The sequence below is a fragment of the Macrobrachium rosenbergii genome, chromosome 18 (assembly GCF_040412425.1).
Source record: "Macrobrachium rosenbergii isolate ZJJX-2024 chromosome 18, ASM4041242v1, whole genome shotgun sequence".
Classification (NCBI taxonomy): Eukaryota; Metazoa; Arthropoda; class Malacostraca; order Decapoda; family Palaemonidae; genus Macrobrachium; species Macrobrachium rosenbergii.
In genome coordinates, this window is record NC_089758.1 from 13,165,990 (window position 1) to 13,193,807 (window position 27,818).

A 27,818-nucleotide genomic window follows, 5' to 3' on the forward strand; every position below is an offset into this window, starting at 1 on the left:
ACCCCGTTGATTCTCCCATCTTTGAAGCAAAGATGATTTTGCTATTGTCAGCCCAAAACAAGTTGGGAAAGCAACTTGTATTTCCCACTCCACCAAACCCTGGAAGGGCTGCGACTTGATAAACCTGCATTTGATGTATGCTGGTTGATGTGAGCCCCTTTTCTGCAGGATTCTTATAGTTTGATGCATATCAAAAGAATTTCATTAGTCATAATTGCTCCTAAGGAGTAAAAACAAAAAAAGAATAAAGTTTATCTTATACAACTGCCTTGGCATAAGTAAGCACAACACACTATCCTTGCCACCAATGAAAACTCAATAACAGTAAACCCCGTTCTACCAGAGTATGAGAAATTGATTTCATCGGGTTGTAAAGGCTCTAAAGTGATTCTTTCCATCACAGTTGGGAGTTTTCTGTATGCAAAGACCCTTCTTTGGGGTTGACAAGAGGCTGCAATTATGTAATTACTCGACAGCTGTAATGCAACTTCATGAAGACTTGACTAAATTTAGGAATTTGAATTGCTTCCTGGGAGAAGATCCAAAGAAATAAACCACTGTAAGTAACAGACAGAAAGCAATGCAACTGGGATTGAATGCCCAAAAGGGTGGAAGGTAGTTGGGTACCAGAGAGGAATCTGGTCTGAGTCAAACCTTCAGCAGCTACTCTACAAGTATGAAAGAGTAAGCAAATATGGAATTGACTTCTCAGCTGACCTGCAGTCCTCTTTTTCTCCCTTTTCCCTCTTCTCATACACAATTATCCTCTTGAATCAGATCATCTTACCCTTCAATACTAAGGTGGGGGACTTTGTTGCATTAACTGTATTTGGATTGGGAATCATCCCTAAGGTTAAAACAAGGGCATAACCAACTTTCCTTGAGTCCTTGGGAAAATTAACAATATTTTGTAAAACATGAATCATTCAAAAAACCCAAAACCAGGAAATTACAAAAAATCCTATGGAAATAGTCCTTAGTCAGTCTACAAGTAGAACAAAATATGCACAGCAAACTTAATTTTTAAAAAAAGCAGTAGTTTTTCTTCATAGATCAGACATGCTTTGGTAAAACAGAGGACTACTCACATATCAAGCTCACTATTCTGCAAATTACTATATGACAATAGAAATTCTCGCTCATCTTTTCTAAAAGCGTGCAAATTTTACTGCATGTGTGCATAACCTCTTGTGAAAATATTCCTGTTCATCACTAAAAGTTCTGAGAATGCTATATAACAACAACCCTACCTATGTGATTATCAAGAATCTTTTTAATTTTTCATTTATATACGTGTATTCTTATAAATTTGGAATTATTATACAAGAGGGAGGTTACATTTTTTTTTATTAAGTATTGAATATCAATGATGATTTATGATCAAAATACACAATACCTGAAGTTTAGGGATCGCTAAACAAAGTGACAGCCACCTACAAATTAAAAACTAGAACTAATTCACATACAGTTTGACAGGAAGAAAACACTCAGTGTATACCCAAAAAATAATGCTTACACTTCACAAGTCATTTGGTTCCTACTTAAGTCCAAAATAAATAAGAAAAGTACAGAAAACAATTTAGAGTTTTATGACCCAGTTTAAGTATTTCTAGCAAACTTTCTGGGTTTGTAATAATTTCAGATTCTAAAAAACATGATACATCAAGTACTTCCATTGCAGAAAATACCAGCTTTCCTAAAATTATGGTAAAAAACTGAAAAAATATTCTGCATGCAATGTGTGTATGATCTTCAGATTAATGCTAGAGAGGGTCAATACAGAAGTTGAGTTCAAGTATTAAATCTATTTAAATAATATTTCAAAATATGCTTAAGTGTACTTGGAATAACTACTGTCCTTATAATCTTTGGTTTGAAAACAATCTGTCTAGCAGTTACACAAGATAGTTTGGAAATGACAACTGTAATGGTCATTTTAACCTAAAACACTGAAATATCAGTTTAAATTACTTTTTCTCTAAACTTTTAAATTTTGCTTCCAACCTCTTAGAATAAGCATCAAGTTTATAAGCTGCTGCTTCTAATTTTGTCACACTGTCATCAATTTGATCAATTTGGTCCAGATATGGTTGGAGAGCTACATATTTTTCATTGAGATCTTTCAGTGCTCGACTAACGCTGCCTCCAATTTGACGCATGTCTCCATATTTGGTGATGGTGGAACGGTTCATCTGCTCCAGCAAAGTATAATCTTCTAAAACTGCTGATAATTCACCCTGAAAGAAATTATAAGAAGGAAATATAAAAAATCATAAACTTAGTCATCAATACAGGCAGTCCCTGGTTTACTGACGTTCGAGCAAATATATTCAACAAATATAAAAAGTAATCAAAATAACACAAGAAAAATACAACTTAGTCATCAAAGCATTGAAAGTAAGGTTTTCTTAGTTTTGATGATTGTGGGCTGAAAACAAAACCCCGTAAAAATATCATCATAATTCATACATTTACACTTATTACATACATAATTACTGAATATGCTGCATAGAAATCTACCAATATTGGAAATGTAATAAGGTCGCTAGATCCTTTTAAAAAATGGCATAGCTCTACAGCCCTTGGAGGTCCTACCTCATCTAACAATGAAGACTGAGGGATGCAATGATTGTAAGGATTTAATTCTGGAACTTTTTAACACTCCTCTGAGCTACAGAAAATGATTTAAAGCATTGTCGTGAACCATCTAAAAAAAACTGTTTTGGGAAAATCTACCTTACATGTCACATATAAAATGAAAAACAATTGTCAAGAAGACTCACTGCCAGAGTTACATGCTGTAAAGCAACAACTTAGTAGGGTAAATGCTAATATTTACAATGACTAAAGAAAGTACAGACCTGCAAATAATTTGATGTGTGAGAAAACATCAAAGTTGCCAAATGGCTGAGATTGGGATCGTGGGGATCAAGAGCTTCAAAGCTACTGGTGCTAGTTGATAATGTTGGACCTCTTTTTGGAGAACCAAAGTCACTCAATCGCTCATCCTCTTCAAAGCCTCCTTTGGCAATAACCTCTTGAGAGTCGGTATCTCCCTCTACTTTTTCTTGTGATTCCATTTTTGTATGGGGCTTATTCACTGAAACAAATCAAGGTATCATTAATCATATACAATTAATACCAAGTAAATTTTTTAATATAAAAAACCATTATAAGCTATCTAACAATATATATAACAGGAATATTCTGTGGAGATAAAAGCAATGGTTATTCATTATATAAGAAAAAGTTCTCTAATAAGAGGAATATTCTATGGAGATGAAAACAATGGTTATTCATTATATAAGAAAAAGTTCCTTACTTTAATAACAACAGTGGTGCAGAGAGTTAATCTAAAATAACACATCTTACAAAATAACATGAAACCCTATTTAATATCCTTGTTGACATATCATATAAGTGTTTCAATTCCACTGTTGCGCTATTATACAGTATTACCCAATCTGAGCTCACAAGACTTTGCTATAAAATTTTAAGGTTGGTTTGCTGAAGGCTGGCAGTGGAGAGCAAAGCAGGTTGAAACTGAAATTTTGTGTAAACTGGAGAATGAGGTGTGTTTGAAGTTTCTGTTGTCTTCAAAATAATAAAACTATCTCATAAGATGTGAGATCATATACTGAGTGAAGATTGCAACAAAGGAGACACAACACATTGGTTCTTCCCCCACCCACCCCACCACAAAGAGCTCAATAATATCATATAATTTAAGAAACCTTAAATTTGTCTGTAGTCTTTAATATGCCATGGAAGAAAAATATGTGCTTTTGTTAATTATCTCATTTTGCCTTCTATAGTTACTGCTTCTCATGAAAATTAAAAATTTGGCTGTCCCATTATGTATGTTTGTTTTAGCTATTGCTAACCTAACTTAAGAAGTTGCTAGCTATCTTAGGTTAAAGTGGACTAGTAAAATTTTACAAGTGATCATAAAAATTCTGCATTAAAATTATGATGTTTCTTGGTGTTTCAGATAATTTTGAAATCCAATTACATTAGAAATTAGTCATCCATTCATTACTTTACATAAAACATTTTGCAACCACAGTAAATACCAACCCCAGCAGTTCTAATTATGGAATGATTAAACATATTAATGGGAGAAGGGACATTCGGTTAAGATCAAGCCCTTACCATAACCTAAACTAAGATAGGTTAGGCTATGGAAGGTTAAGCTAGATTGTGTCCTTGAAATTACCATTCCTCGTTTTTCCTCAAACTAATACAGTACCCATTTTCCATCAGGAAGCTTTCCAAAATTCTTCAATATGGGGCTAATGAGTTAGCCTATCAAATAATTTCCGACAGAAATGAACAGCCCATCACAATTGTTTGCATTAGTACGTCAAAAACTACTGTATTGAAAAACTCAAGGTATTTCTATGTATTAACTCCACACGGACTGTATGGAACGGTTCTGTGAATACGAGAGACATTAGGGAGCCACATTTTCAAGAAGGGATTGGCAAAGGAAATCTATTATAAAAGGAAAGGTAATTTTTCGTTAGACTCCAGCCAGCCATTTCGGAAGACTCCAATGAGCCATTTTTGCATGAAAAAACATTTTGAGTTTTTCATGTAAAATTAGCTAGGAAATGATAGGGCACTAAAAGAACCTAATAATACCAACCTAAGGTAACCTAGGGGTGTTTCCTGGTTACAATTTTGCTGTATTAGGTATGGAGCGGGGTGGGGGGCCAATATTGTCTTACCTTATAAATCGTAATTTGATTAATTATTTTTCTCTGTTATTAAGCATTTGTGAAGGTCATGTATGGAGAAGAAATTTTTTTTTTTTTATATGTTTTACCCAATAATATAAATTATAATGTGGGAGGTGGCTGGAGTCTTCCAAAAAATAACCAGAGGAACCATACTAACCTATTGTACCCTAACCTAACCTAACCTAGTAGGCTGTGTTACTTAGAAGGGGGCCGACATCCCAGTGAAGGGAACTCCACTTTTTGCCAAAAGTTCCCCTATAACACAGCACAGGTGCAATGGCAAATATATAATCAGTTCTGAGGTTAATTACTGATAAATTACGGTCGAGCGACAAAAAGTAACGGTAATTTCTTGATAAGTAACCAAAATACTATAAAAAAAAAGTCAATTTCCAAGGTAATACCCGACACGGAACTAATACTTAGGCTAGTTCTACCAAACTTAAATTTAATGCTAATATTTCAACCATGCCCTTATCCAAATGACACCTACAGTTGCGTTAGGCTTGGATAACGCCTTCTGCAGTTTATCAAGCTTTTCCTATCTTACTAAGGAGCGAAGCAGAGGCTAATGACTGCGTAGCCTACTCAAGGGGGGCACAGTTGTAAGAAAAATGATAACTACCTCGGTTGTCTAAAAGAAGCTTTTCCCGCAATCCAAGTTACAATAGGATAATATATGTTTGTCTTGATCAGATGAACAAAATAAAATTATTTGGTAACTTTTTGATGACAGTCGATCAATTCCTTAGTAATAACAGCAGCGTGAGTAGTAGTAGTTGAATATCGCTTCTCTTAAGCGGCTCCCAAATTTCTTGATGTTCGTTACACACCGCTAAATTTTCGCTCTAAACTATTGATACACCTCATTGGTGTTACTCGTAAAGTTTAAGTACCTGCGAAAAGTGCATCTTCATCAGCTATCATCTACCCTGCCAGTATTTCCCCCTCAGGATTCTATAACCATCTCTCTCTCTCTCTCTCTCTCTCTCTCTCTCTCTCTCTCTCTCTCTCTCTCTCTCTCTCTCTCTCTCTCTCTCTCTCTCTCTCTATATATATATATATATATATTTTTTTTTATGTAATATATATATATATATATATATATATATATATATATATATATATATATATATATATTATATATATATATATTTCATTACTTTAATCATGAAAACTGGAGTGTTGTTACATTTCTTATCCCTCATCTTGATATCAAATCGGACACCGTCGTTCAGTTAGCTCATTGTGTATTGTATATTCTTTTCATAGTTCAGATTATCGTATGCGTTCAGATCTTCCTAGACTGTACTATCCCCAACGAATCCAAGTACTATAAAAACGGGCTTGCATTATCTTTTGTGAGGTTGCATTTTGACTTTTTTCTTTTAAATACCTCTTTAGTATAGTTTTCTAGAAGTTTTATTACCTGACCCAAATAAAGAATGATCTTCTCAATCATGTAGTGGAATTGTTGGATTTCCAGAAGTTCAGACTAGGCTGACATAAGTATCCCTTCATAACTTGTTGGTTATTTGTCTTATTTATCATATAATCTATAACATTTGGCTTTTCTTTATTATTTGTGTCTCTCCTTAATTAATCAAATCCAAGGGGGATATAAACTCTCAGCTCTATTAGCAGGAAGGAAAATCCGGCAACGAATGAAGATTAAAAAACACGGATCCATGAGGCGTAAGATCGTCGATACCTGTGAAAGACAGGATTCTTTTTGAGATCTGTATTTAACATATGTTGAACTCACTTTTAATTGTCATCCTTATCAAAATTACTTTTATTTTAAAAAAGGAGCGAGTAATTGTTGTTTCAATACCTCCATCCCATGCTTTAAGAGTCTAAGGGTCACTGAGCCTGAGGTTCAGCACTGCGTTTGTCTTTGCAATGCATCATTTCGTAACTGATAAGATAAATCACGTACTCTAGTAGGGTACAACAGGCTTATGTGATCATTCAATCTTATCGTATTTATTCAGTGTGAGTGTTGGCTGTGCTACTTGCTGAACGGGATTTCGACTATGTAAACTGATATGTAATTTTCGTTGAAAGAGAAAGTGAGAAAAGTGGAGCCCCCGCCCCCCACCACTTTGTTGCCTCCCTGAGATTCGTTCTTTATGAAAATTAATCTTTTGGTTAATTTGTGGCACATGCCGTTTTGGAAATTGACTATAGCAAAGTAATATTCAATATTATTTTGTATATAAACGGCATGTGAAAACTCAATGTGCAATATAAATCTTTACTGGCCTCGATGCAGCATTTTCTAAAAAGAAAAAAAAAACAGTCCTCTCAAGTAAACACTACAGCCTAGAATTATGTAAACGATCGAGACAGACTTTCTTCACTTATATTGTCATCAGAATGGTTTGAAAAGCACCCGTACTTTATCGAATAAGTGCTTTTCACTCAAATCATAATAAAATTTCCATCTACGACGTTTAATTTTGAATCTTAATGTTACATAAAACAGAAAATATTTGGGCAATCTGCAACGCTCGTATCTGGGTTATTTACAATAGTCAGCTGTTGGAGAACGTGACGGACAGCCTTTGAATCTTTGGTGTCAATTTACTCGTCTTGCCAGCTTGTTTACTCTAAGGTTAAATGACAGGAAAGCAGTTTCAAGTAGTAGCTTGACTTGCAGTGTTTAGAAAGATTTATTATTGTTACCAGGATGTTAGTTTAGTGACTAAACCGGCATTTGCGTAGCAACAGTGAAGAGGGTTATTTTTTTTCCAAGGCCGACGTACCTTGCGTGTTATTGCTAGGATAGGTTTTCTGAGGCCTATGTACACATTATTTATTTAAATTGCCCCCATTTAAGCTATATACGTATAATCTGGTAGTTTACTGAAATGACAGACATAATTTTGATTTACACACTTGGTATGTAATGTTTTTCCATAGGTTGCTCAACGCGTAGGATATGGAGTCAAAGATGTTTGCTGTAGCCGGAACCAGGCTTGTCTCATCCTATTCTCATTTGTTGCGTGGGATACCATAGACGAGCTTAGCTTATGGTAGGCCATTACTTTGGTGCCCTTGTCTCAAACTAGCGCAGTCAGCTTAACTAGGCTGGGCCTGTTTACATAGAGCAATAGACTAGAAAGGGTAGCCCTAAGCCCTTAGTCTGTTTTCTAATTTAGGCTACTTTTGTAAGATATAGTAAAGAATTTGTTCCTGAACAAAGTATATACTATATCATTTGTACAGTATATAAGGGTAGGCTAGTGTATTTTTAGCATTAGGCATCTAGGGTTTGGTAAAGTGATAGCCCCTTCACTAACAGTTTGGCAGTCTACCAATTTTAATACTACAGTGTCCTGTTTTTTTAACAGAGTATTTAGCTAAGTGAATATGACAGTGGCATTACTATCGGTTAAACTTGTTAAGACCTCTTCGAATTTAAAGAATAGTATTGCATTTGTCTGTTGGACATTGCAAGTTTAGTAAGGCTTTATATTTTATTTAATCATAGTTTACTTTATTGTGTGTTTAAAGTTACTTCTGTGTTTATAAATGTTAGGGTGTTGCAGACATTGAATACTAATCTACCCTATCTCTTGTTAAACATTTTCAGATGAATTACTCAAGGTTTCTCACAAGAGTTTCCAAGAACAGGCAGCCATCCCTTATTAGAGAATTAAGTAAGTATATACTATATTGTTTTGTACCATACAAGGCTGTTTTGATTTGTTTTTAATTTTGAAAAGCTAAAATTAGAAATGGGGCATGAGGCAGCCATGGTATCAGCATAACAGAGATGGGCATTGCCATTTAAATCAAGCTACATTTACTGCAAGGAAGTTTTTGAATGAGCTTTCCTTCTTAACAGAATATCAAACTGCATACTAGAAAAAGGCTGGTTAGGTACAGTATTCCTCTGAACTAAAAGTTGTCATTACAGGAACACAAATACTTGTCTTTTATTTAGGATTGTCTTTGGTGACAGCTGGATCTGTTGTTGAAGTCTGTAAACAAGGCTGTTAGGGTGGCTGGCAGGTAAGTGGTGGTGGCTGACCACTCGCCTGTCTGCTAACCTTCATGTTTCTTTGGCCACTGTCAAGTCAAGACTTCTCTGCGCTGCTTGCTTGTTTTCTTTTTCTTGTTAACTTCTGTAATCGAAGTTTCCCTGTAGATATCCGTACTTTGTTGTTGACTATTTTCAACCTGCTGATATGGGTTTGTGCTTGTTCTCCATCTGAAAGTATAACAGAACAGCATAGATGTCCTGGATGAGAGTGTGTTGACCTCAGGCACTACTTGAGGGGCTGAGTAAGACGTCAGATAAAGACGTCACACTGAAGACTGTTTTTCTTGTGGCTTTAGCATCAGTAAAGTGTGTAGGCCAGCTCTGTGGTATTACATACCAAGTCTGTTATACAAGAGGGTTAGTCTTGTTGGTGTCTGAGTTTCTGATGAAAATTGAGAATCTGTCAGTTATTTATGAGGAATCTGAGAGCTTTCTGATCTTCTACCTCTGGCACTTTGTAGTTGATGCTTAGGATGTGAAGCCTTTGTGCTTGGAGTATACTGTTTGGTACAATCTGAAGAGGACCCAATAGGCCCAAGAGTGAGTGGTATTCAGGTTATAGGGTTTGGAGAAAAAACAACCCCTCCCCACCCAAAGAATCTGAGATATTATCTTGTCCCGTTTATTCAGGAGAAACTCTTGAGCATTTGAGATAGGTCAGATGTCTGGTTCTGCTTGACTTCCTTCACCCCTTATTTGTGGGATGTTTCCTGCAAGCCATCATACAGCATTTCCTAGGACCTTTGGTGGCTGCTCAACATGTGTAGCTTGCTATGCTCCGTTTGGACAGCATAAATTTTGCCTAAGGCCCCGGGTGATATAAGGTGAAAGAATGTTGGTGGATTGACTGGTTTCTCATCCCCACCCTCGCTCTCTTCCGATCTAGCAGCCGAAGGTGGTCTGGCCCAGTGCAGGTGAGTTATATAGTGGCTTCAATCTAAAAATGTACAGTAATTCTGTTTGCCCTGATTTTAACAAGGGGTGGCCCTGGTTGTAGAACATTATTCTCTTATGACTTAATTGCAATATATCTGCTGACTGAACTAATTTTTGTAAATATAGATGATGAGACCAGGATTTCTTTGGATTTCATAGATCTCAGCTCTCAACTCGGGCATATGGCCTTATTAGTTTCTGGTATCTGTAAATACCAGACAGAACAGGAAGCTTACAGGTGTCATCCCTCCCTTGCTCACACAAAAGGTTTGAATTATTGTTGGAACAAATTGTAAGTTTTAAAGCAAGTTACATTTTTTCTAAATACTCTATACAAAAAATGATTTTCGTGTAAGTAACTTACCAAGTAATTACATAACTAAAGTATCTACCTCACATGGCAACTTTTTTGAATTTCACGGTAGCACCTCTCTATAGTTTTACCGCGGTGACAGACCCTGCCACTATTGAGGAACACCGGAACAACTTGGCAGTCATTAAACAATTCGTTTCTGCCGCCCGTGGTGTCAGCAGGTTTTGTTGGATTTTGCAGCTGTTATTGTTTATTATTGGTGAAGTACAATGTTTTGTTTTGCTTAGTGCAAACTATAGTCAGTCTTTTGTAAGGATTTGGACCAATTTTCAACAAATTAACCAGAGTATGTCAGATTCTAGCTGTTCTAGTTGTAACGGCGTAGGCTGTAAGGCTGGATTAATTAAAGCCTGCTACGATTCTCATACGATATGCACTAAATGTAGGGGGCAAGATTGCAGTATGGATAATACTTGTATTGAGTATGCAGTGTGGGATAATCAATGGAAAGTTTTGAGCTCTCATTTAGACAGGTTAGAGAGAGATAAAAAGAGGATGGCGGCTTCTAGAGCCGAGAAACACTCTCTTAGAGGTTAGCCCTATTACTCTCGTTTCTTTCTTATTCCTACTTTCTCTCTTAACACTGGCCCTCCTACTGAACTTCCTTCTTCTCCCATGCTTGGCTCCTTTGCTTCCAATCTTAATACCATCACCAGTATCGAAGCTAGATTTGATAAGAAGCTTCATTTAGTGGTAAGTAATGTTGCTGAGTTGGGGCTTCTATTCAAGTGATTATACAAAAAGTGTTCATGGAAAAAGTGCAAAGTGATATTGCTTCATCTCCTTCGCCTGTCTCCGATTAAACGTCTGTTGGCGCAAATTATGGACCTTCTGAAGAAAGCTCCTCCTGCTCCTAAGCCTGTTCAGGATGACAACCTGACTCTGATTTCTTCGGAAGGAGATGTCGAACCAGAATCTTGGGCTCCTTCGACATTTGCTGCCTTATTGAGATATTTGATGGCAAACTATCCTTCTTTTTTTGTCCCAGCTGCCCTGTCTTCGCCAGCCTTGACGTTCTTAATGAGGAACCAGGCAGATGACAGAGCACGTCTCCCTGAGATGGTTCTTTCCTCTTGTTCGAGGAAGTCAGTTAAAGAAATGGAAGATTGGCTTTTCGCCAAAAGAGACTAGGGTAAAGCGTCTTTTGCTTTTCTTCCTCCTCGACTAGGTTGCAGGAGGTACTTGTCATACATGACCGTGGTAGCTCCTTCTTTGGGAGTCATTGCCTCCTCCCAAGGGGACTTCTCTTGTTTGATCGACTCATCTCATCATTCAGCTTTTGCTTTAGCCAAGATTATGTTCATGTGTGCAGAACTCGATCACATGGTAAAGGACATTTTCAGAGTTTTTGAAGTCCGATTGGGTAGTGGGCGCATTATCCAAGAAGATTGAGGATCATGAGGATCTGGCAGCTGACACTGCTTCAGACTGGCTTGGGATCTAGTCCTGCACTGACAAAGTTGTTAGAGATGGCTTACTTGAGCTTTCTGCTCTAGTTACCTTTGGGGGTACTCAAGAAGTGAGAGCTCTGGTGCTCCTTCACCTCCAGTTACCCAGTTGCAAAAGTCAGCTCTGATGTTCTCACTGCTGGACAAGAATTGCTTCTTCCCTCAAGATACGGTGAAGGAAATAGCCACAGATCTGCAGAAAAAGACAACTCAGGACTTGATGATCCAGTCTTCAAGGCACCCCAAGGAACTGTCTTTCTCTCTTCAATCCAGGACCATCTCCCCCCTCCAGCAACATCCTTACCTTGGAGGGAGAACTAGAACATCTTTCAGGGCCCGTCCAATGGTCCGTTTCGCTTTCAGGAACACTAGAAAGACTTCTGCCAAGTCAGTGCAGAAAAAATGAGTCAGAAGTCCTCCATGTACCAGTAGGAGCCAGACTTCTGGAGTTTTGGGAGAAGTGGCTGATAAGAGGAGTGGAGCCTTGGATTGTCAAGATTCTGAAGGAGGGCTACGTCATTAGATTCTTGGAAAGCCCACCATTGGTCACTTCTCCCATAAAATTGACAGCATACTCAGCAGGCTCCGAGAGACATGCGGCCCTTCTGGAGGAAGTCTCTTCCCTCATAAAGACAAGAGCCATAGATGAGGTTCAGAACACCGACACGGAGGGATTTTACAATCATCTCTTCATGGTCCCAAAACATCGGTGGTTGGAGACCAGTCCTGATGTAAGTGCCCTCAATCATTTCGTCTTGAAGACAAAGTTCAAGATGGAGACAAGTCAGTCGGTTCTTGTTTTCACTTAACAGGGTGACTGGATGGTTACCGTAGATATGCAAGATGCTTATCTTCATATTCCAATTCATCCAGTATCCAGAAAATATCAGATGTTTGTCTTTCAAGACAAAGTATACCAGTTTCGGGCCCTTTGCTTCGGCCTTTCAACAGCTCTGCAGGTGTTCTCTCGAGTTCTCGCTTCTCTTTTGGGTTGACATCACTTAGTAGGGATCGTCATGAGTCTTCCCTAGACGACTGGCTACTTCGATCCCCATCAGAAGGCAATTGCATGGTGGACACTCACAGGACTATTCTTCTGACCCAGGAGCTGGGCCTTCTTTTAAACCTTCAGAGTCCCAGTTAACCCCTTCACAAGAAATCCTCTATCTGGGGATGATTCTGAATACTCAGGTTTTTTGGGCCTTTCTGTCCCACAAGAGGATATCCAACTGCCTTCAGACAATCCCAAAATTTCTAGCCCTTTCATCCTCAGCTCAGCAATGGATAAGCCTTTTGGGGACTCTGGCTTCCACAGAAACCTTTGTCAAACTAGGCAGGTTACATATGAGAGTTCTCCAGTTTTACCTGAACAGAAAAACAGCCAGACAGTCACATCTTCCCGATCACCACGGAGATAAAATCAGACCTGCAGTGGAGGCTGTCAGAAGGGAAGTCCCTTCATCGGCTGAACCCAGACCTGAATTTTTATTCCGACGCCTAAGACATAGGATAGGGAGCCTTGCTAGAGAATCAAGAAGTCTCCGGGACGTGGACTCCAGTTGCCCAGAACTTACATATCAGTGTAAGAGAACTGAAGGCAGTTCAGCTAAGCCTTCAGAGTTTCCTCCTTAGCTACACAATTGAGTAAGATGATGGGAACAATTTTAGAGGTTACTAAATAAAACTCTGACTTTCCTTGACCTAATTTATTATCTCAATATTACAGTGGTCTATGACCTTCAACCATACTCAACCTATACCTAACTTAGCCTAACTTAATACTATAGCTCAAGAAAACTTAATCTGTATTCAATCTTAATACTACAGAAAAAAACAGCAAAATACTTCAGCTGCATACGGTATCAACTACACAGTGTATACAGTATACAAAAGATATTAGATTAATAGCCTTGTTCAAATTATTAACCTTAATATGCAAAATTGAAAGATAAATCTTTATCAAGTCTACTTTGAATTTTCCAGCATTGACTTAGTACTGTATACAGCTTCACTGTCAACCTGATTCACACTGATTCATCTCACAATGTTTTTAATTTCCTAGGAATATATGTACAGTCTTCACTTGAAAATATTTTGTATTATCAGTTCCTACTGTAAATAGAGTAAGTCGACTCTAGGGTCCCACAACTGATTTCAAGACAATTTATAATACAGTTCGCACAACGGATTTTCATACTGAGTTTTCCATATCTCCAAAAGAAATGTTCAACAAAACACCAGTTATCATCATGTGTTCCCTTTTCCAATTAATTCCACACAACAACAGTTTATAGATAATACTTGCTGCGAAGCAGGGCAAGCATTCAATTATGGGCATCCAGGTAAAGGGGAGTCCACTCTATCCTACCACTCTCAAGCAAACTGCAAGTAAAAAAAAAAAAACGAAAACTTACATCAGATATTCACAACAAAAACATGTGCAGTAAACATAATACAAAAAAGAAAAAATTAATTCATACAAACTAGGCTTAGACTACCACAAGGAATAGGAGGAACTTGTCTTCTTCGAGCATTAAAAGTTATAGGGCTATGCTTAGCTCAGTCTTTAAACATAGAGGACTGGATCTCTTTTTGAACCCTGATATCAAGGACCTATTAAAGTCCTATGATATGGAGAAATATAAAAAAGACAAGTTTTTGGTCTCCTAGAATCTTGGATGTGGTACGGAAATGGCTGCTGGGCCCATCATTTGAGCCCTTAGGTCTGCTGCCCTTAGGAATCTGACTCGTAAGACTCTCTTCCTCTTTGCGTTAGCCACAGCTAAATGCATCAGTGAACTCCAAGCCATTGACAAGAAATTGGATTTCTCTCAAGGAGATGCAGTTTGTTCTTGCACTCTAGGCTTTCTGGCAAAGAATGAAGACCCATCCAAGCCCTGGTCTAGTTCCTTCACAGTTAAGAACTCAACAGATATTCTAGGTCAAGAAGAGAAAGAGAGAGTCCTATGTCCAGTCAGAGCATTGAGACACTACCAGCAGAGAACAGAAAAGATCAGGGGTACTTCTAGTAACCTTTGGTGTTCGGTAAGGAACCTGTCTCTTCCTCTCTCAAAGCCCCGTAGGGGGTTTGCGCCATCAGTGCACCTCATATGGTGCACTGTAGGCATTACTTAAGGTTCTTTGCAGCATTCAGCCCCTAGCTGCAACACCTCTCTTTCCTTTTACTGTACCTCCTTTCATATTTTCCTTCTTCCATCTTACTCTCCACCCTCTCCTAACAATCGATTCGTAGTGCACTGCAAGGTAAAGTCTCCAAGCTCATCTTAAAAAAAAAAAAAGGCATTTCACCTAAGGTGCTTGGATGGCGTCAGGCTGGAGGTTGCGTTAATGAGTGAGTGGCTGTCTCTGCCTTCTCCGTTTCTTCCTTCCCTTCCAAGGCAGCAATCAGGCCAAGTGCTTTCTGTGGGTTGTGATGCAGGTAGGCTTCACAATCAAGCATTCTATCGTAGAGCTTCAGCTCATAAGGTGTGACTACCTCCACTCTTCCTTTTAACAGAGGGGTGGGAATAAGGGCTGCAGGCAAAGCTGTTATCTGAATCCATCCATCTATTGTTGACCTAGGCACTAGCTGCCTTCTACCTATGCTATCGTGTCTTTAGGATAGCACTTGGTACGCCAAGGTGTAAAAGGGGCAGGAAGTGCTAAAAAAACCGGCTTCTTGGCTGGAAAGGCAGTAGTGCCATCTTGCTATGAAGGCAGTTAAAAAGAAACTGGTGCGCCACAGCGTTGTTAGGGTAAGTCAGGTCGGGCGGTGCCCGCCTCCTTAACCCCCATCGGCTGTTTCCCATTGCCTCCAAAATCCTTGTGCTATTTTAACCTGACTCCAGCAAGCGCTAGAGAAATTCACCTACATTAAGTCCGCAGGTTTGTTAGTTATGAAAAATAGAAATTGATTAAAAATTTTGTAATTTTTCATAGAGTGAAAGTTCAGATACATCTCATAACTAAGAGTATGGGTCTTCTGGGTGGAGATAGAGTCTGCTATATAAAAGGCAATTGTTTGTTTTTTTGTAGAAACAAATGACAAATTTTGAAAGTAATTTGCATTTTTCCTAGGTATACAGACCAGAGCCTTTATCATATTGATGGCAGGTGAGCTGGGCAGTGTTCCCCTTACTCAGCCACCTACCACCAGTTAACTACCTTGTTATCAAGTTTCAATTAATGATTACAGTTACAGCTTATGTTGAGGAATACTTTACGTAAAAAGCTTTGGTCTGTATACATAGGAAAAATACCAAATACTGTAAAAATTTCTAATTTTAGGTAAAAGCTACAAGGTCTGGGAAGTGCTGTTGATTTGTTTTTTTAATGAACTCCAAGCTATTTAAATAATTCCTAGAGCGAGAATATTTAGTTCCTTTCATACACTGACCATATACAGTAAGTGGTAGAAAGAAAGTGACACCAGCTTATTTCAATCACCCAGCCAACCTGCTTTCCGATGCTTCCCCTGAACTTGTTTTCATGGCTGGAGGTCTGCCAAATCCACAGATGTTTCCATTTCAAGCTGCATCAGTTACCCTAAAGGATGGCCGAGCTCTCACCATTCATCCAGATCTCATGACTGATTGTCTGCAGTATGGACCTACTCCTGGGTTAGTACAGTAGTCTATTTGCAACCAGTATACAGTTAAGTTGCTTGGCGTATTGTACGAAGAAAAACCACATTTAGAAAGGAAATCCTTGATATATATAGTACTGCACAAGTGCTGTATATGTAAACATTCATTGTATATATTCAAATAATTTGTGCATTTTTAAAACCATTGCAAATAATATTTAATCCATTTTAACTCTGATTCCTTCCTAAGTGCTCACCCATCTTAGTATTTTAAATGTTCTTTAACATGAGTTAAGGACTAATGATTACTATATTTAGGTAAAATGATACCAGCATGGTGGTGGTCAGATGCTATCTGAAGATATTCAGTACAGTACTGTAAAGTAATGCATAAATAAGGAAAATGTGAACACATCGATTCTATGAGGCTTCCTATTCTTGCCATAAGGATTTTTGTAAATTTGATGAATTTGACAAACTTTAAGGTAAAGCTGTTGGTCATGAAGAACAAAAATACCAAAGAGTACCCAGGTAGGTGGCTTATGGCAAAGGGTAATTGAGAAAACAAGTGGTTTATTTTAGATTGTGGTATTGCTTTCTGAAATGCCATCAGGTTTAGCTGATTTGGAAGTTTAGAGTACAAAAAGGTCACCCTTCATTGAGGTTGAAGGCTCTATTGCGAGAGTTTTTGATAACTTCAAAACAGTTTGTTGCTGCAGCCTCTTCAGTTAAGGAATCACTGCTTTCAGGGCTAAGAGGGGTTGTCAGGGTATATCCCTAGCAAATTTTTTGGAAAAGATGTTTCCTGTGGCAGTTTGTTTTTGTATTTTTTAGAATTGTAAATACTGATATCTCATAATTCTCATAATAAATTTCTGGTTTTTAGTTTCAAAATAAGGTTTATTGACTGTACTGATATTGACAGCTTTGCTTTAGTGACCTTTGAAAGTGTCATACCAGGCAGTTATAAACAACTCATTCTATCATGTTGTGTTCTAGTGTGAAAAAAGTTGAGTTGGATATAATATTCATTAACTCTTATTGGGAAATGTCAGTGATAAAGATCCTTGGATTTATAACACCAAGGCTGCATGCTTAAAATCATTCTGAGGCTGATAATAACTGTGGTGTTAGATAAACAGAGAAATAAGTTGTAGTTGCCTTAATGAAATTTCACTTGCCTCTTGGTCCTGTTGAATTGTCTCTTTGCATCCACTGGGAGTTTATGTGCATCTGTTTTTCGTATTTAATAATGCATTGTTTCATTTAGACACTATGAAAATTTCAGTGTAAGCATGATTTTAAATGTTTTATAAAGCTTACTCTGGTTTATTAATGGTAAAGCTTTGAGAATGTAACCCAGAGAGTATAGGTTCAAATCCCACTTTTGAGATATAGAAAAATATTAGATTATATTGATGCAAAAAATCCCATACTCTTGACATAGTTATTTACTTGTAGTTCAGTTTTAAATACTGTATTGATGCTGTTTATGCATTATTTGCCATGTATTATTATTGATATTTTCTGTCTTTTTGTATGATTTCTTTAGATCCTGTGTATGTGATGTAGGGAAAGTCTTTAGGTCTATGACAGTAAGTTGGCCTTTTTGTTTTTTAAACAAATACTAGCTAATGCAGAAGTTTTTCCTTGAGCGTATTAATTGTTTTCTTTTGTTCTTTACCTAGTAGGTCTCTTCTAAATATCCTTTGTCATAAAACCCAAAAACTGGGGCTTGAACTGTACTAAGAATGCAAGTTTTTCAAGTTGCTATTTTAACACAGATGCTTTCACTGTACTGTCATTAAGCCTCATTTGTATATCATGCAAAATCTCAGACACTTCATTCCACTGTGGAAGAAAAACGATCAGCTGGCTTGGAATCTTGGTGCATGCTCAGAGGCCCCCCTCAGGTCCTTTGGAGTTAACTGAATTAATTTTTGGTCTGATCCATCTGCAGAAGAACCATAGGTTGGAAGGTTAGCTCCTTGTTTAAAAAAAAATGTGAATGTCTTAAAAAAATATGTCTTGTTTTTAGAAACAGAAAATTACTTTCCACCAAAAAATCATTACTGTGACATAAACATTAGTAGCAATTTAAGCTGGTGTCGCCCAGACTAGGTGGAAAGGACTCAAAGAAACCGAGATAGTGCCTGGGAAAGAGAGGTGTGAGAAACCTAAAGTTTCAAGGGAACTGGGGTTCAAAAGCTGGACTAGTATCCTGCTAAAGACTGGAGAAACTTGAGATACGTGATATAGGGATGAGTGACCAAATAGTATTTGCACTATCATCTCTGTAAGATGTAACTGTGGGTTGTCTTGGAATGTGTATGCTTAGCAGGAAGCCATTTAATGGCTAGAGGAGAAGGGTAAGATCTTGTCCTGCTGTAAGTACTGTACCTAGGACTTTGATCCTTTATAAGGCACAGACAGTGAGTTAAACTTCCTAGGTGCAATCTGTGACCTGCCTTTGCAAAATGGAGAAACAGTATTTGTTAATTTCTATAGCAATCTAGGAAGAGGAATGAACTATAAGTGTGTCTCTTGAAGTTCTGAGCTGTAAGGAAGCAGAGTAATCATTTACTGGTAAACATATCAAAGAAGAAAGTCTGCCTCCTTTTGAGAAATGAGAGCTGAGAAGAATCTTGTTTATCTGAAATATGGAAAGCGATATCAAATTTGTGCAAGAGCAAAACCTATAGGTACCAAATCCTTGAAGTGTTTCTTCATGAATTAGTTTTGGGTCAGGCAAAAACAGTTTGCCGAGAAAAAATCCCAAGAAACCTGTCTGTCAATGAGAGGACAAAAGGGAGGTCTGAACCAGAGTCAATAGAGGTATTGACACTTTAAAACCAGGGTGAGATTTCATCATGGAGACTAAAAGAATTTGAGAAGCACTTCCTTATGAATTACTGGCTTAAAGTGTTATAGGTAACCGAAGCACCTAGGTAGCACCTAGGGTTAGACTCCATGATCCATATATCTGAGGAAAAGACCACCCACAAACTTTGCCCTTCTGTTTCACCAGTAACAAAACTCCCACATTTTGAGAGAAAATGAATTGTAGGGATGTCACCAGGACTGAAGGTATCCCTGACTCTCTTAGGAGAAACTCCTTTCACTGTAATAAGTGCTGGAAAATCTGTAAACTTGAAGGCCAAGCAATAAATCCAAACAAATGATTAACATTGGTCAAACAAAAATGTCTGCAGAAAATACATCCCACAACTGTCACATTGTTGGAATACTTTCTGAAATAAATTGCTAGCTGTAGGGCAGATCTCTTGTTTCAGAGGAAGGCTACTTATGTGAAAATCTAATTGGGATGATTTTTAGACTAAGTGATCATGATTCTCTTTAGTTAAGAGGCTGATAGTTGGTAGGCACAAGTTGGTGACTTTGTGCTAGGTTAACTGTTTGTTAGTAGTTGAGTTGCCAGCAGAATACTAATTACAAAAGGCTTGCTGACCCAAGAAGAGAGCTTTTCTACTAGGAAGTTAACAATGTTAATTCCCCCAATGAATTAAATGAGAATTGGACACCACTTTTTAATTTTAGCAAAGAGGAGTTTTCACTTTCGGATGCTGGATGCCAAGCCACCATTTAAAATTCCTACAAAATTTCCTGAAAATTTGTTTGTATATGACAGAGCTAACCAGAATTTTGGTTGCAGGAGGGCAAAGATAATCTAAAACTATCCTTGATTGACTAGCTCCTTAGCAAGGAGTGGCTGAAGAGTCAATGTCATGTCTTGACAGAAGGAACTGGATTCATTGAGTGCAAAACAGTCTTTCCTCACATGGGTACTCACAGAATGTACATCCATCATAGAAATACTTTCATAATTGGAAGGATATTGAAATGCAAGTAGTTGGCTGAAGGGCCAGGATCTTGATATAGCTACTTGAGCCTCCAAAAGTGTGGATGAAGGTCCAACACTGAAACAATCTTCACCAGTCTGTTATCTGCTTTGAATGATGTACATACCTCCACCCCCTACCAGTGCCCCTGCTCTGGGAAAGACTCGTGGAGCAGAAGCTAATTCAGTGAGGAGAATTAGAAAGGCAAATCTTTGTTTTTACAGAGAAAACAAGGTGCTTCTTGGATGTCAGATGGACTAAAATCAGTAAGGCATAGGACAGTTACAAAGGTAAGTGCAAATTCTTGCAACATAGGCATGTGAATGTGCTAAGAGGTTTTCACAGTTTCATGGCTTATACAGATGCTTGGCGGAGGTGGGTACATCACTGGAAACAGGTCTGCAACTGGCTCTTGCATGTTGGCAAAATCAGTATTGTGGCTTGAAGTGAGGATGTGGCTTGAGTTAACTCAGTGGACATATGGCTGAAGTTCTGCCACAGGAAGGCCTTGATACAAGAATGGGTTTGAAGTAGATGCAGATGTGTGGCCTGACTTTAAGATCTGTGCAGGTTTGCAACCCAGATCCCACTCCAATGTCCGGTTCTCAGCCAAAGCCATCTAGAGGAGCTCTTCCAAGGCTTTGCCTAAGAAATGAAGAAGAAGTCCTTCATGCCCCAGTAGTATTTTAATAGTTTTATCACAAAAAGTGCATTTATTCATGAAAATTATATGAAAGTACAGTAATTAGTGAATATTTCTCAGTGAAAAATACCGCGAATGGGCGAATTTTCCGCGAATAATGGGTAGATATGTTCCACAGAGAAACCCACGAATGCGTGAGTCCACAATCGTTAGAACACGAATACGGGGGGTTTACTGTATATGTATTAGTTATGACACAATCCACCCCCCTTCCGGAAAAAAGTAAATGAACCCACTCGTGTGAACAGCCAGGGAAGGCTTATCCATGGGGGAAATTTCACAAGTTACTTGCATTTAAAAATTTGCCAAAAATAGGTAAATTGATATACAGGCAGTCCCCGGTTTACGATGGGGGCTCCATTCCGTTCCGTTCCTATGCCGCGTTGTAAGCTGAAAAATAATCGAAAATCATCAAAAATCCTAAGAAAACCTTACTTTTAATACTTTGGGTGTATTGAAAACGATGTAAACTGCATTTTTACTGAGTTTTTATAAAAAAAAAAATCCAAATTTTGATTATTCTGCCATTTTGTGGCCATATTTCTTCTGTCGGATTGGCATCATAAGAGTCGTAACCCCGGAATGCGTCATAAACTGGGAAATAATTTCGGATGAATATATTTGAAAAATGTCGTAACCTCGGAACGTCGTAAGCTGGACCCAATGTAACCCGGGGACTGCCTGTATCTAATTTTTATTTACATACTGAGAAGCTTAAATTATACTAGGTTTCAAATGATATTTAATTCAGTACTACTGTATATGTATTAGGCATGGCACAATCCACTCTCCCATAAAAAAAGTAAACATATTGCACGAATAGCTAGAGAGAATTTATGATTACAGTAAAATGTCATAAGTTATATGCAGTTAACAGTAAAAAAGAATGTACATACTATTGGTAATACTTTTGAAAAGGCAAATGCATGATAAATTGTGTTCATAACCTTAAAAATTCTTTGCCAAAAAAAATGTATACAGTATATATTACACACCAAAGCACAAAAAATAAAAAACATAAAAAAATCATATAAAAAATACAATAAAATAATGCATTGTATAAAAAATATAGATATAAATATGTGTACAGTGATCCCTCGTCTATCGCGGATAATGGGGACCAGAACCCCCCGCGATAAATGAAATTCCGCGAAGTAGCATTGCCCCTCCCTAGGGAGGCATATACTGTATATACATGGTATATATTTAAAGGCTTTATAGCCTTTCCCACACTGTTATAAACACTTCCTATGCACTTAAACACTGTATTACTATTTTGATCTCCTATCACAGTAATATGCATAAAAAAAAGATCGTCCCATATTTGTAATGTTTACGTTCTGAGAATCAGCTGACTGAAGCTGCTCACTACTAACGAAAGAATTAGGAAAATAATTTTTAGTTGCTAAAAGAAACAAATTTATCAATGAAATTGTTTTTAATTCTGTACATAAAAGTTTATGATACAGTAATTCATATTTCATTGAGAGAGAGAGAGAGAGAGAGAGAGAGAGAGAGAGAGAGAGAGAGAGAGAGAGAGAGAGAGAGAGAGAGAGAGAGAAATGGTGTGTACTGTACAGCACAGTAGCTTGGGACGAGACTAAGTCTTGACTAAGTCTTGACAAGCTGGTGATGAGAGAGTATACAGTATCCTTGAGTTGCTTACGTATGAAATTCGGATTTTAATTATTTTTACAGTGATTTAAGATGAAACATCAACAGTGATAAGATATTCTCTTATGTACCACTCACGTGCCTTGTCCGAGTGCCTGTATTACTATTTTGATCTCCTATCACAGTAATATGCATAAAAAAAAGATCGTCCCATATTTGTAATGTTTACGTTCTGAGAATCAGCTGACTGAAGCTGCTCACTACTAACGAAAGAATTAGGAAAATAATTTTTTTGTTGCTAAAAGAAACAAATTTATCAATGAAATTATTTTTAATTCTGTACATAAAAGTTTATGATACAGTAATTCATATTTCATTGAGAGAGAGCGAGAGAGAGAGAGAGAGAGAGAGAAATGGTGTGTACTGTACAGCACAGTAGCTTGGGACGAGACTAAGTCTTGACTAAGTCTTGACAAGCTGGTGATGAGAGAGTATACAGTATCCTTGAGTTGCTTACGTATGAAATTCGGATTTTAATTATTTTTACAGCGATTTAAGATGAAACATCAACAGTGATAAGATATTCTCTTATGTACGCTCACGTGCCTTGTCCGAGTGCCTGTGGATATATCACGAAGCTTCCAGTCCTTGCGCGTCGGTCTGCAAAGCCATTCTTCTCACGTAACATGATGAAACATCACTGTTTTCCATAATATGGCTGCCGATATGGCGGTACTTTTAATTTTAATTTTTCGATGAATATTTCTGAAAAATCCGCGATGCAGTGAAGCATCTTTTTGTTTAATTTCATTTTGTATTGAATTATATGTCATAATGCAATGAACCAACAGTACTAGCAGATATTAATAATTATTAATGGAATTAATGAAATATTTGGGTCTTCATATATCGCGACTATTTTTGAAATTTCCGGAAAATCCGCTATATATTTTCTCTTATAATATACATACGTAATGGAAAAAATCCGCGAAGTCGTGAATCCGCGATAGTCGAACCGCGAAGTAGCGAGGGTTCACTGTATATACATATCTCATGATGTTATGTTCTTTGTTATGATGCACATTTCTGATTTTTGCTGAATTTCTTAATAAAAAAAAAATTACTGACAAGTATCATGTAGGATGGGCAGTGCTGTCAGTGTCCATCACGTGGTGCAATGTAGGTATCACTTAACCCTCTAATGCTGAGTCTCTATTTACAAAAACGTCACCCGTATGCCGGCGGCGTTCGGGAGTTAGCGCCGAAGCGGAAAAAAAGTTTTTTTCAAAAAACCACAGCACGCTTAGTTTTTAAGATTAAGAGTTCATTTTTGGCTCCTTTTTTTTGTCATTGCCTGAAGTTTAGTATGCAACCATCAGAAATGAAAAAAATATCATTATCATAAATAAATATTGAAATATATGGCCGCAAAAAAAATTTTTCATATATAATTTTATACAAATCACGCTGTGAGCAAAACGGTTAAAGCTAACGCGTTATTTTTATTTTCTTTGTATTGTACACTAAATTGCAATGATTTTGGTATATAACAAATTGTAAAACGATCAAAGCAACACAGAGAAAATATTATCACAAAATGATGCATGAATTCATAACGCGCGGACGTAAAAAAATGTTTTTTTCAAAAATTCACCATAAATCGAAATATTGTGCTAGAGACTTCCTGTTTGTTGAAAAATGAAGCTAATTGATTGAATACTACTATACTGTAAGTGTTTTAGCTTACAATTGCAGTTTTCGACCATTTCGGTCGAGTTAAAGTTGACTGAAGGTCGAATTTTTTCTATTTATCATGATTTATATGAAAATATTTCAAAACTGATAAAAGCTACAACCATGAGTTATTTTCTGTTGTATTCTACATGAAATTGCGCACATTTTCATATATAAAAGTTTATGTAACGACTAATGTAAAACGAAGCAAACATTATGACAACGTGACGAAAGAATTTCTGAGATATTCAGCCGAGTTACTGCGCGCAGACGTAAGGAAAATTTTTTTTTTCAGAAATTCACCATAAATCGAAATATTGTGCTAGAGACTTCCAGTTTGTTGTAAAATGAAGGTACATGATTGAATATTACTAGAATGTAAGAGTTTTAGCTTATAATTGCATTTTTGACCATTTCGGTCGAGTTAAAGTTGACCGAAGGTTGAAATTTTGGCAGTTATCGTGATTTATATGAAAATATTTCAAAACTGATAAAAGCTACAACCATGAGTTATTTTCTGTTGTATTCTACATGAAATTGCACACATTTCCATATATAAAACTTTATGTAACGACTAATATAAAACGGTGCAAACATTACGACAACGTGATGAAAAGAATTTCTAGCGGACGTAAGGAAAAAGTTTTTTTCAAAAATTCACCATAAATCGAAATATTGTGCTAGAGACTTCCAATTTATTGCAAAATGAAGGTAAATGATTGAATATTACTAGAATGTAAGAGTTTTAGCTTACAATTGCGTTTTTTGACCATTTCGGTCGCGTCAAAGTTGACTGAAGGTTGAAATTTTGGCAGTTATCGTGATTTATATGAAAATATTTCCAAACTGATAAAAGCTACAACCATGGGTTGTATTTTGTTGTATTTTACATGAAATTGCGCACATTTTCATATATAAAACTTTATGTAACAGCTAATATAAAACAGTGCAAAAATTACAACAAAATGACGAAAGAATTTCTGAAATTTTCTGCCAAGTTACCACACGGAAGTAAGGAAAAAAGTTTTTTTCAAAAATTCACCATAAATCGAAATATTGTGCTAGAGACTTCCAATTTGTTGCAAAATGAAGGTAAATGATTGAATATTACTAGAATGTAAGAGTTTTAGCTTACAATTGCATTTTTTTACCATTTCGGTCTAGTCAAAGTTGACCGAAGCTTGAAATTTTTTGTAGTCGACGTACGGTACGTCCACTCGGCACCCAACAGACAATTTTAGTCGACGTATGATACGTCCAGTCGGCGTTTAAGGGTTAAGGTTCTTTGCAGCATCTCTTCGGCCCATAGCTGCAACCCTTTAATTCCTTGTATTGTATCTCCATTCATAATCTCTTCCATCTTACTTTCCACCCTCTCCTAACAATTGATTCATGGTGCAACTGTGAGGTTTTCCTCCTCTTTCACCTTTCAAACCTTTTTACTGGCCTAAATTCTACTCTACTGACAAGTAAGCATGTAGATCGTGTGCATAGAAAATGAGGGGGTTTCTGAAGTGTGTGTCCATTGTGCACAGATAGGTTATACTACCTCAGACTGAGTGAAAGAAACTTGCCCTTGTTATTCACAAACCTGATCAGAGATTCTGCTGAAATTACTATCACAAAGCCATAAAATATATAACTTTAAATGAATGAATTAAGTAAAAACAAAAATTGATTTAAATAATACAAAGTAATCCTGAATGGTTTTAGGTGTCTTGGAATAGCTGAGAGCCATTGACCAACCGGTAGACACAAAAAGGGATTCAGTTAACCACTGGGGACCAGAGGGACTTTATATGCATCCATTAATCTACTGGAGCCAGTTGATCTTTTTCATTCTACAGTGCAGTGATGTGTCTAGGGTTCGGTCAATACGCGAAACAGGTTATACGTTATTACAGTACAGTACGTGTAATTGATTTATGGTAAAACATACAAAGCTGCTTACTATAGATCACACAATCTTCTCTCTTAGTGGGGAATAAAGTCATGCCCTCATACTTGTATAATTTTGTTTTGTCTCATTACAAACTTTAGTTGTCTTCTTTTGTGATATGTTGAGTAGAGAATGCACATTTTAAGCCAGGGTTTGTTTTCAAAACTTATCATTGATTTCTATATCCAAAGAGGTTCTGCTGTGGTAAGAGTTTACTGCAGTTTTTTTTTTTTGGTGCTGATACCTTTGCAGATTTGGTGTAGGATATGTTTTAATAATACTGTTAGCAGAGTTATTTTTACTCTGTTACTGTTACTGATAGTTGTGTTACTTTTATTTTGATGTTACTGATAGTGGTGTAACTTCTATTTTGTTTTTTACTTGCTAAACAGATATCCACCTCTTGTAAAGCAACTGAAGAGTCTTGTTGAACAGTTGCACTCACCACCCCAGTGGGCTGAATCAGACTTAATTGTTACTGCTGGAAGCCAGGATGGGTTGTGCAAAGCAATTGAAATGATGGTCAATCCTGGAGATTATTTCGTAACACAGGAACCATGTTATACAGGGACTTTATCCATTGTAAGTAATATGATACTTGTTAAGGCATAGTCTTCAGCATTTGATAGTAAACAGTTATATAAGAAATTGAAATTCTTACTAATAATAAATTTTCCTTTGAGACTGAATAATTCCCACTGCAAGTTAAGAAACTCATTTGTTGAACTGACACTCTCTCTCTAATGGGAGGCTTCTGCTAATGTCATGCTTTGCGCAGTAGTACAATGTAAATGGTTAGATTTCCTTGAAGTAACCTTATAGCCCCCAGCTACATTGTTTTCACCCTTTTATGTTTTGTCTTTGTCTAATCTCCTTGAAGCTATATGTGCATATTCTTTGGTGAAACCTTATTCTACAATTTTTCACTTCTCATTTAATGATAAATTCCATTTGCTAATCCTGTGAGCCCAGTAGTATGTATTTTTAGGCTCATAAAAGTATGTATTGTATACTTTGTTGGAATATTATAGTCATCTCTTTTTTTCAATTCTTTATATGATTTCTAAAAAGAAAGGTATATTCATCTGTTGATTTTGGCTATGGCTGTTAACCTTGATTTTATGAATGTAAAATTTTGTGTACAGTAACATCTCAACTTTTCAGAATTTTGGACTTACCATCTCTTTAGAGTAGCTTACTGATGTCATCATAGGGGATCTCATAGGACGTCTCCTCTGTTGACGATGCACAGTACTTGGACATCTCCTCTGTCGATGGGGTTATCCTATCATCTTCTCTGTACACAATGCTGATGAATGGGGTTGCAGTAGCTTGCTCAACACAGACGTCTGTCAGACACATTCCAGGATGAGGGATGTATGTCAGACAAGTTCCGTCACTGGAGTCTATACCTATCCACGGGTACAGGAGTTTCACTTCTTTGGCAACATGAAGTGATTGAGCATGCCTACTTTCCCATATCAGTTTCTTCTACCAGATTGGTTTTGATACCAATGCCGTCCAACATTAGATTCTCTTAGGGGTGTCATGGTTCTCTGAAGTTTTTCATTACTTGGGCACCCTCTTATTTTGCAGGGTTTTAGGCTTACCCCAGGGCCCTGCTGTTCTGGTAACCCATTTACCAGACCAGGTAGGAGATAACAGGAGTCCTTTCATACGCTGCTTGCATGCATAGCCAGGAGCATGACATTTGCAACTGGAATTCAACTCCAGTCAGTTGCTAAGACAACCTCCCACCCAAAGAGTAAGTCTCTTGTGTAAAAGGCAATGGTTTGTGTTTCTGTAGGAACAAATCACAAATTTAAAATCTTA

The 27,818-nt window shown here is 37.2% G+C and overlaps 2 protein-coding genes across 4 annotated transcripts in view; one reads left to right on the forward strand and one right to left on the reverse strand.

Annotated features, from left to right (window-relative positions):
* Positions 1–1,330: 1,330 nt before the first annotated feature.
* On the reverse strand, positions 1,331–5,550 carry Blos2 (biogenesis of lysosome-related organelles complex 1 subunit 2). Of its 2 annotated transcripts, none has more exons than XM_067120395.1 (3): positions 5,368–5,550; positions 2,862–3,100; positions 1,331–2,237 (listed from the first exon to the last, which is right to left on the reverse strand). In XM_067120395.1, the coding sequence occupies exons 2-3, from the start codon at positions 3,078–3,080 to the stop codon at positions 1,968–1,970; spliced, it is 489 nt and encodes a 162-aa protein (XP_066976496.1). In that variant the 5' UTR covers positions 3,081–3,100; positions 5,368–5,550; the 3' UTR covers positions 1,331–1,967. The 2 variants fall into 2 exon arrangements, with proteins under 2 accessions (XP_066976496.1, XP_066976497.1); XM_067120396.1 differs by lacking the exon at positions 5,368–5,550 and adding an exon at positions 5,236–5,367.
* A 1,704-nt stretch (positions 5,551–7,254) lies between these two features.
* Positions 7,255–27,818, forward strand: part of LOC136848132 (kynurenine/alpha-aminoadipate aminotransferase, mitochondrial) — a 45,228-nt gene continuing 24,664 nt past the window's right edge. The window contains exons 1-4 of one of the 2 annotated variants that reach the window (XM_067120398.1): positions 7,255–7,359; positions 8,341–8,407; positions 16,001–16,169; positions 26,378–26,567. In XM_067120398.1, coding sequence (XP_066976499.1) covers positions 8,341–8,407; positions 16,001–16,169; positions 26,378–26,567 — 426 coding nt within the window. In that variant the 5' untranslated portion in view covers positions 7,255–7,359. Of the gene's footprint in view, positions 7,360–7,667; positions 7,781–8,340; positions 8,408–16,000; positions 16,170–26,377; positions 26,568–27,818 lie in introns of those variants that run through there. The other variant, XM_067120397.1, reaches the window with a different exon arrangement.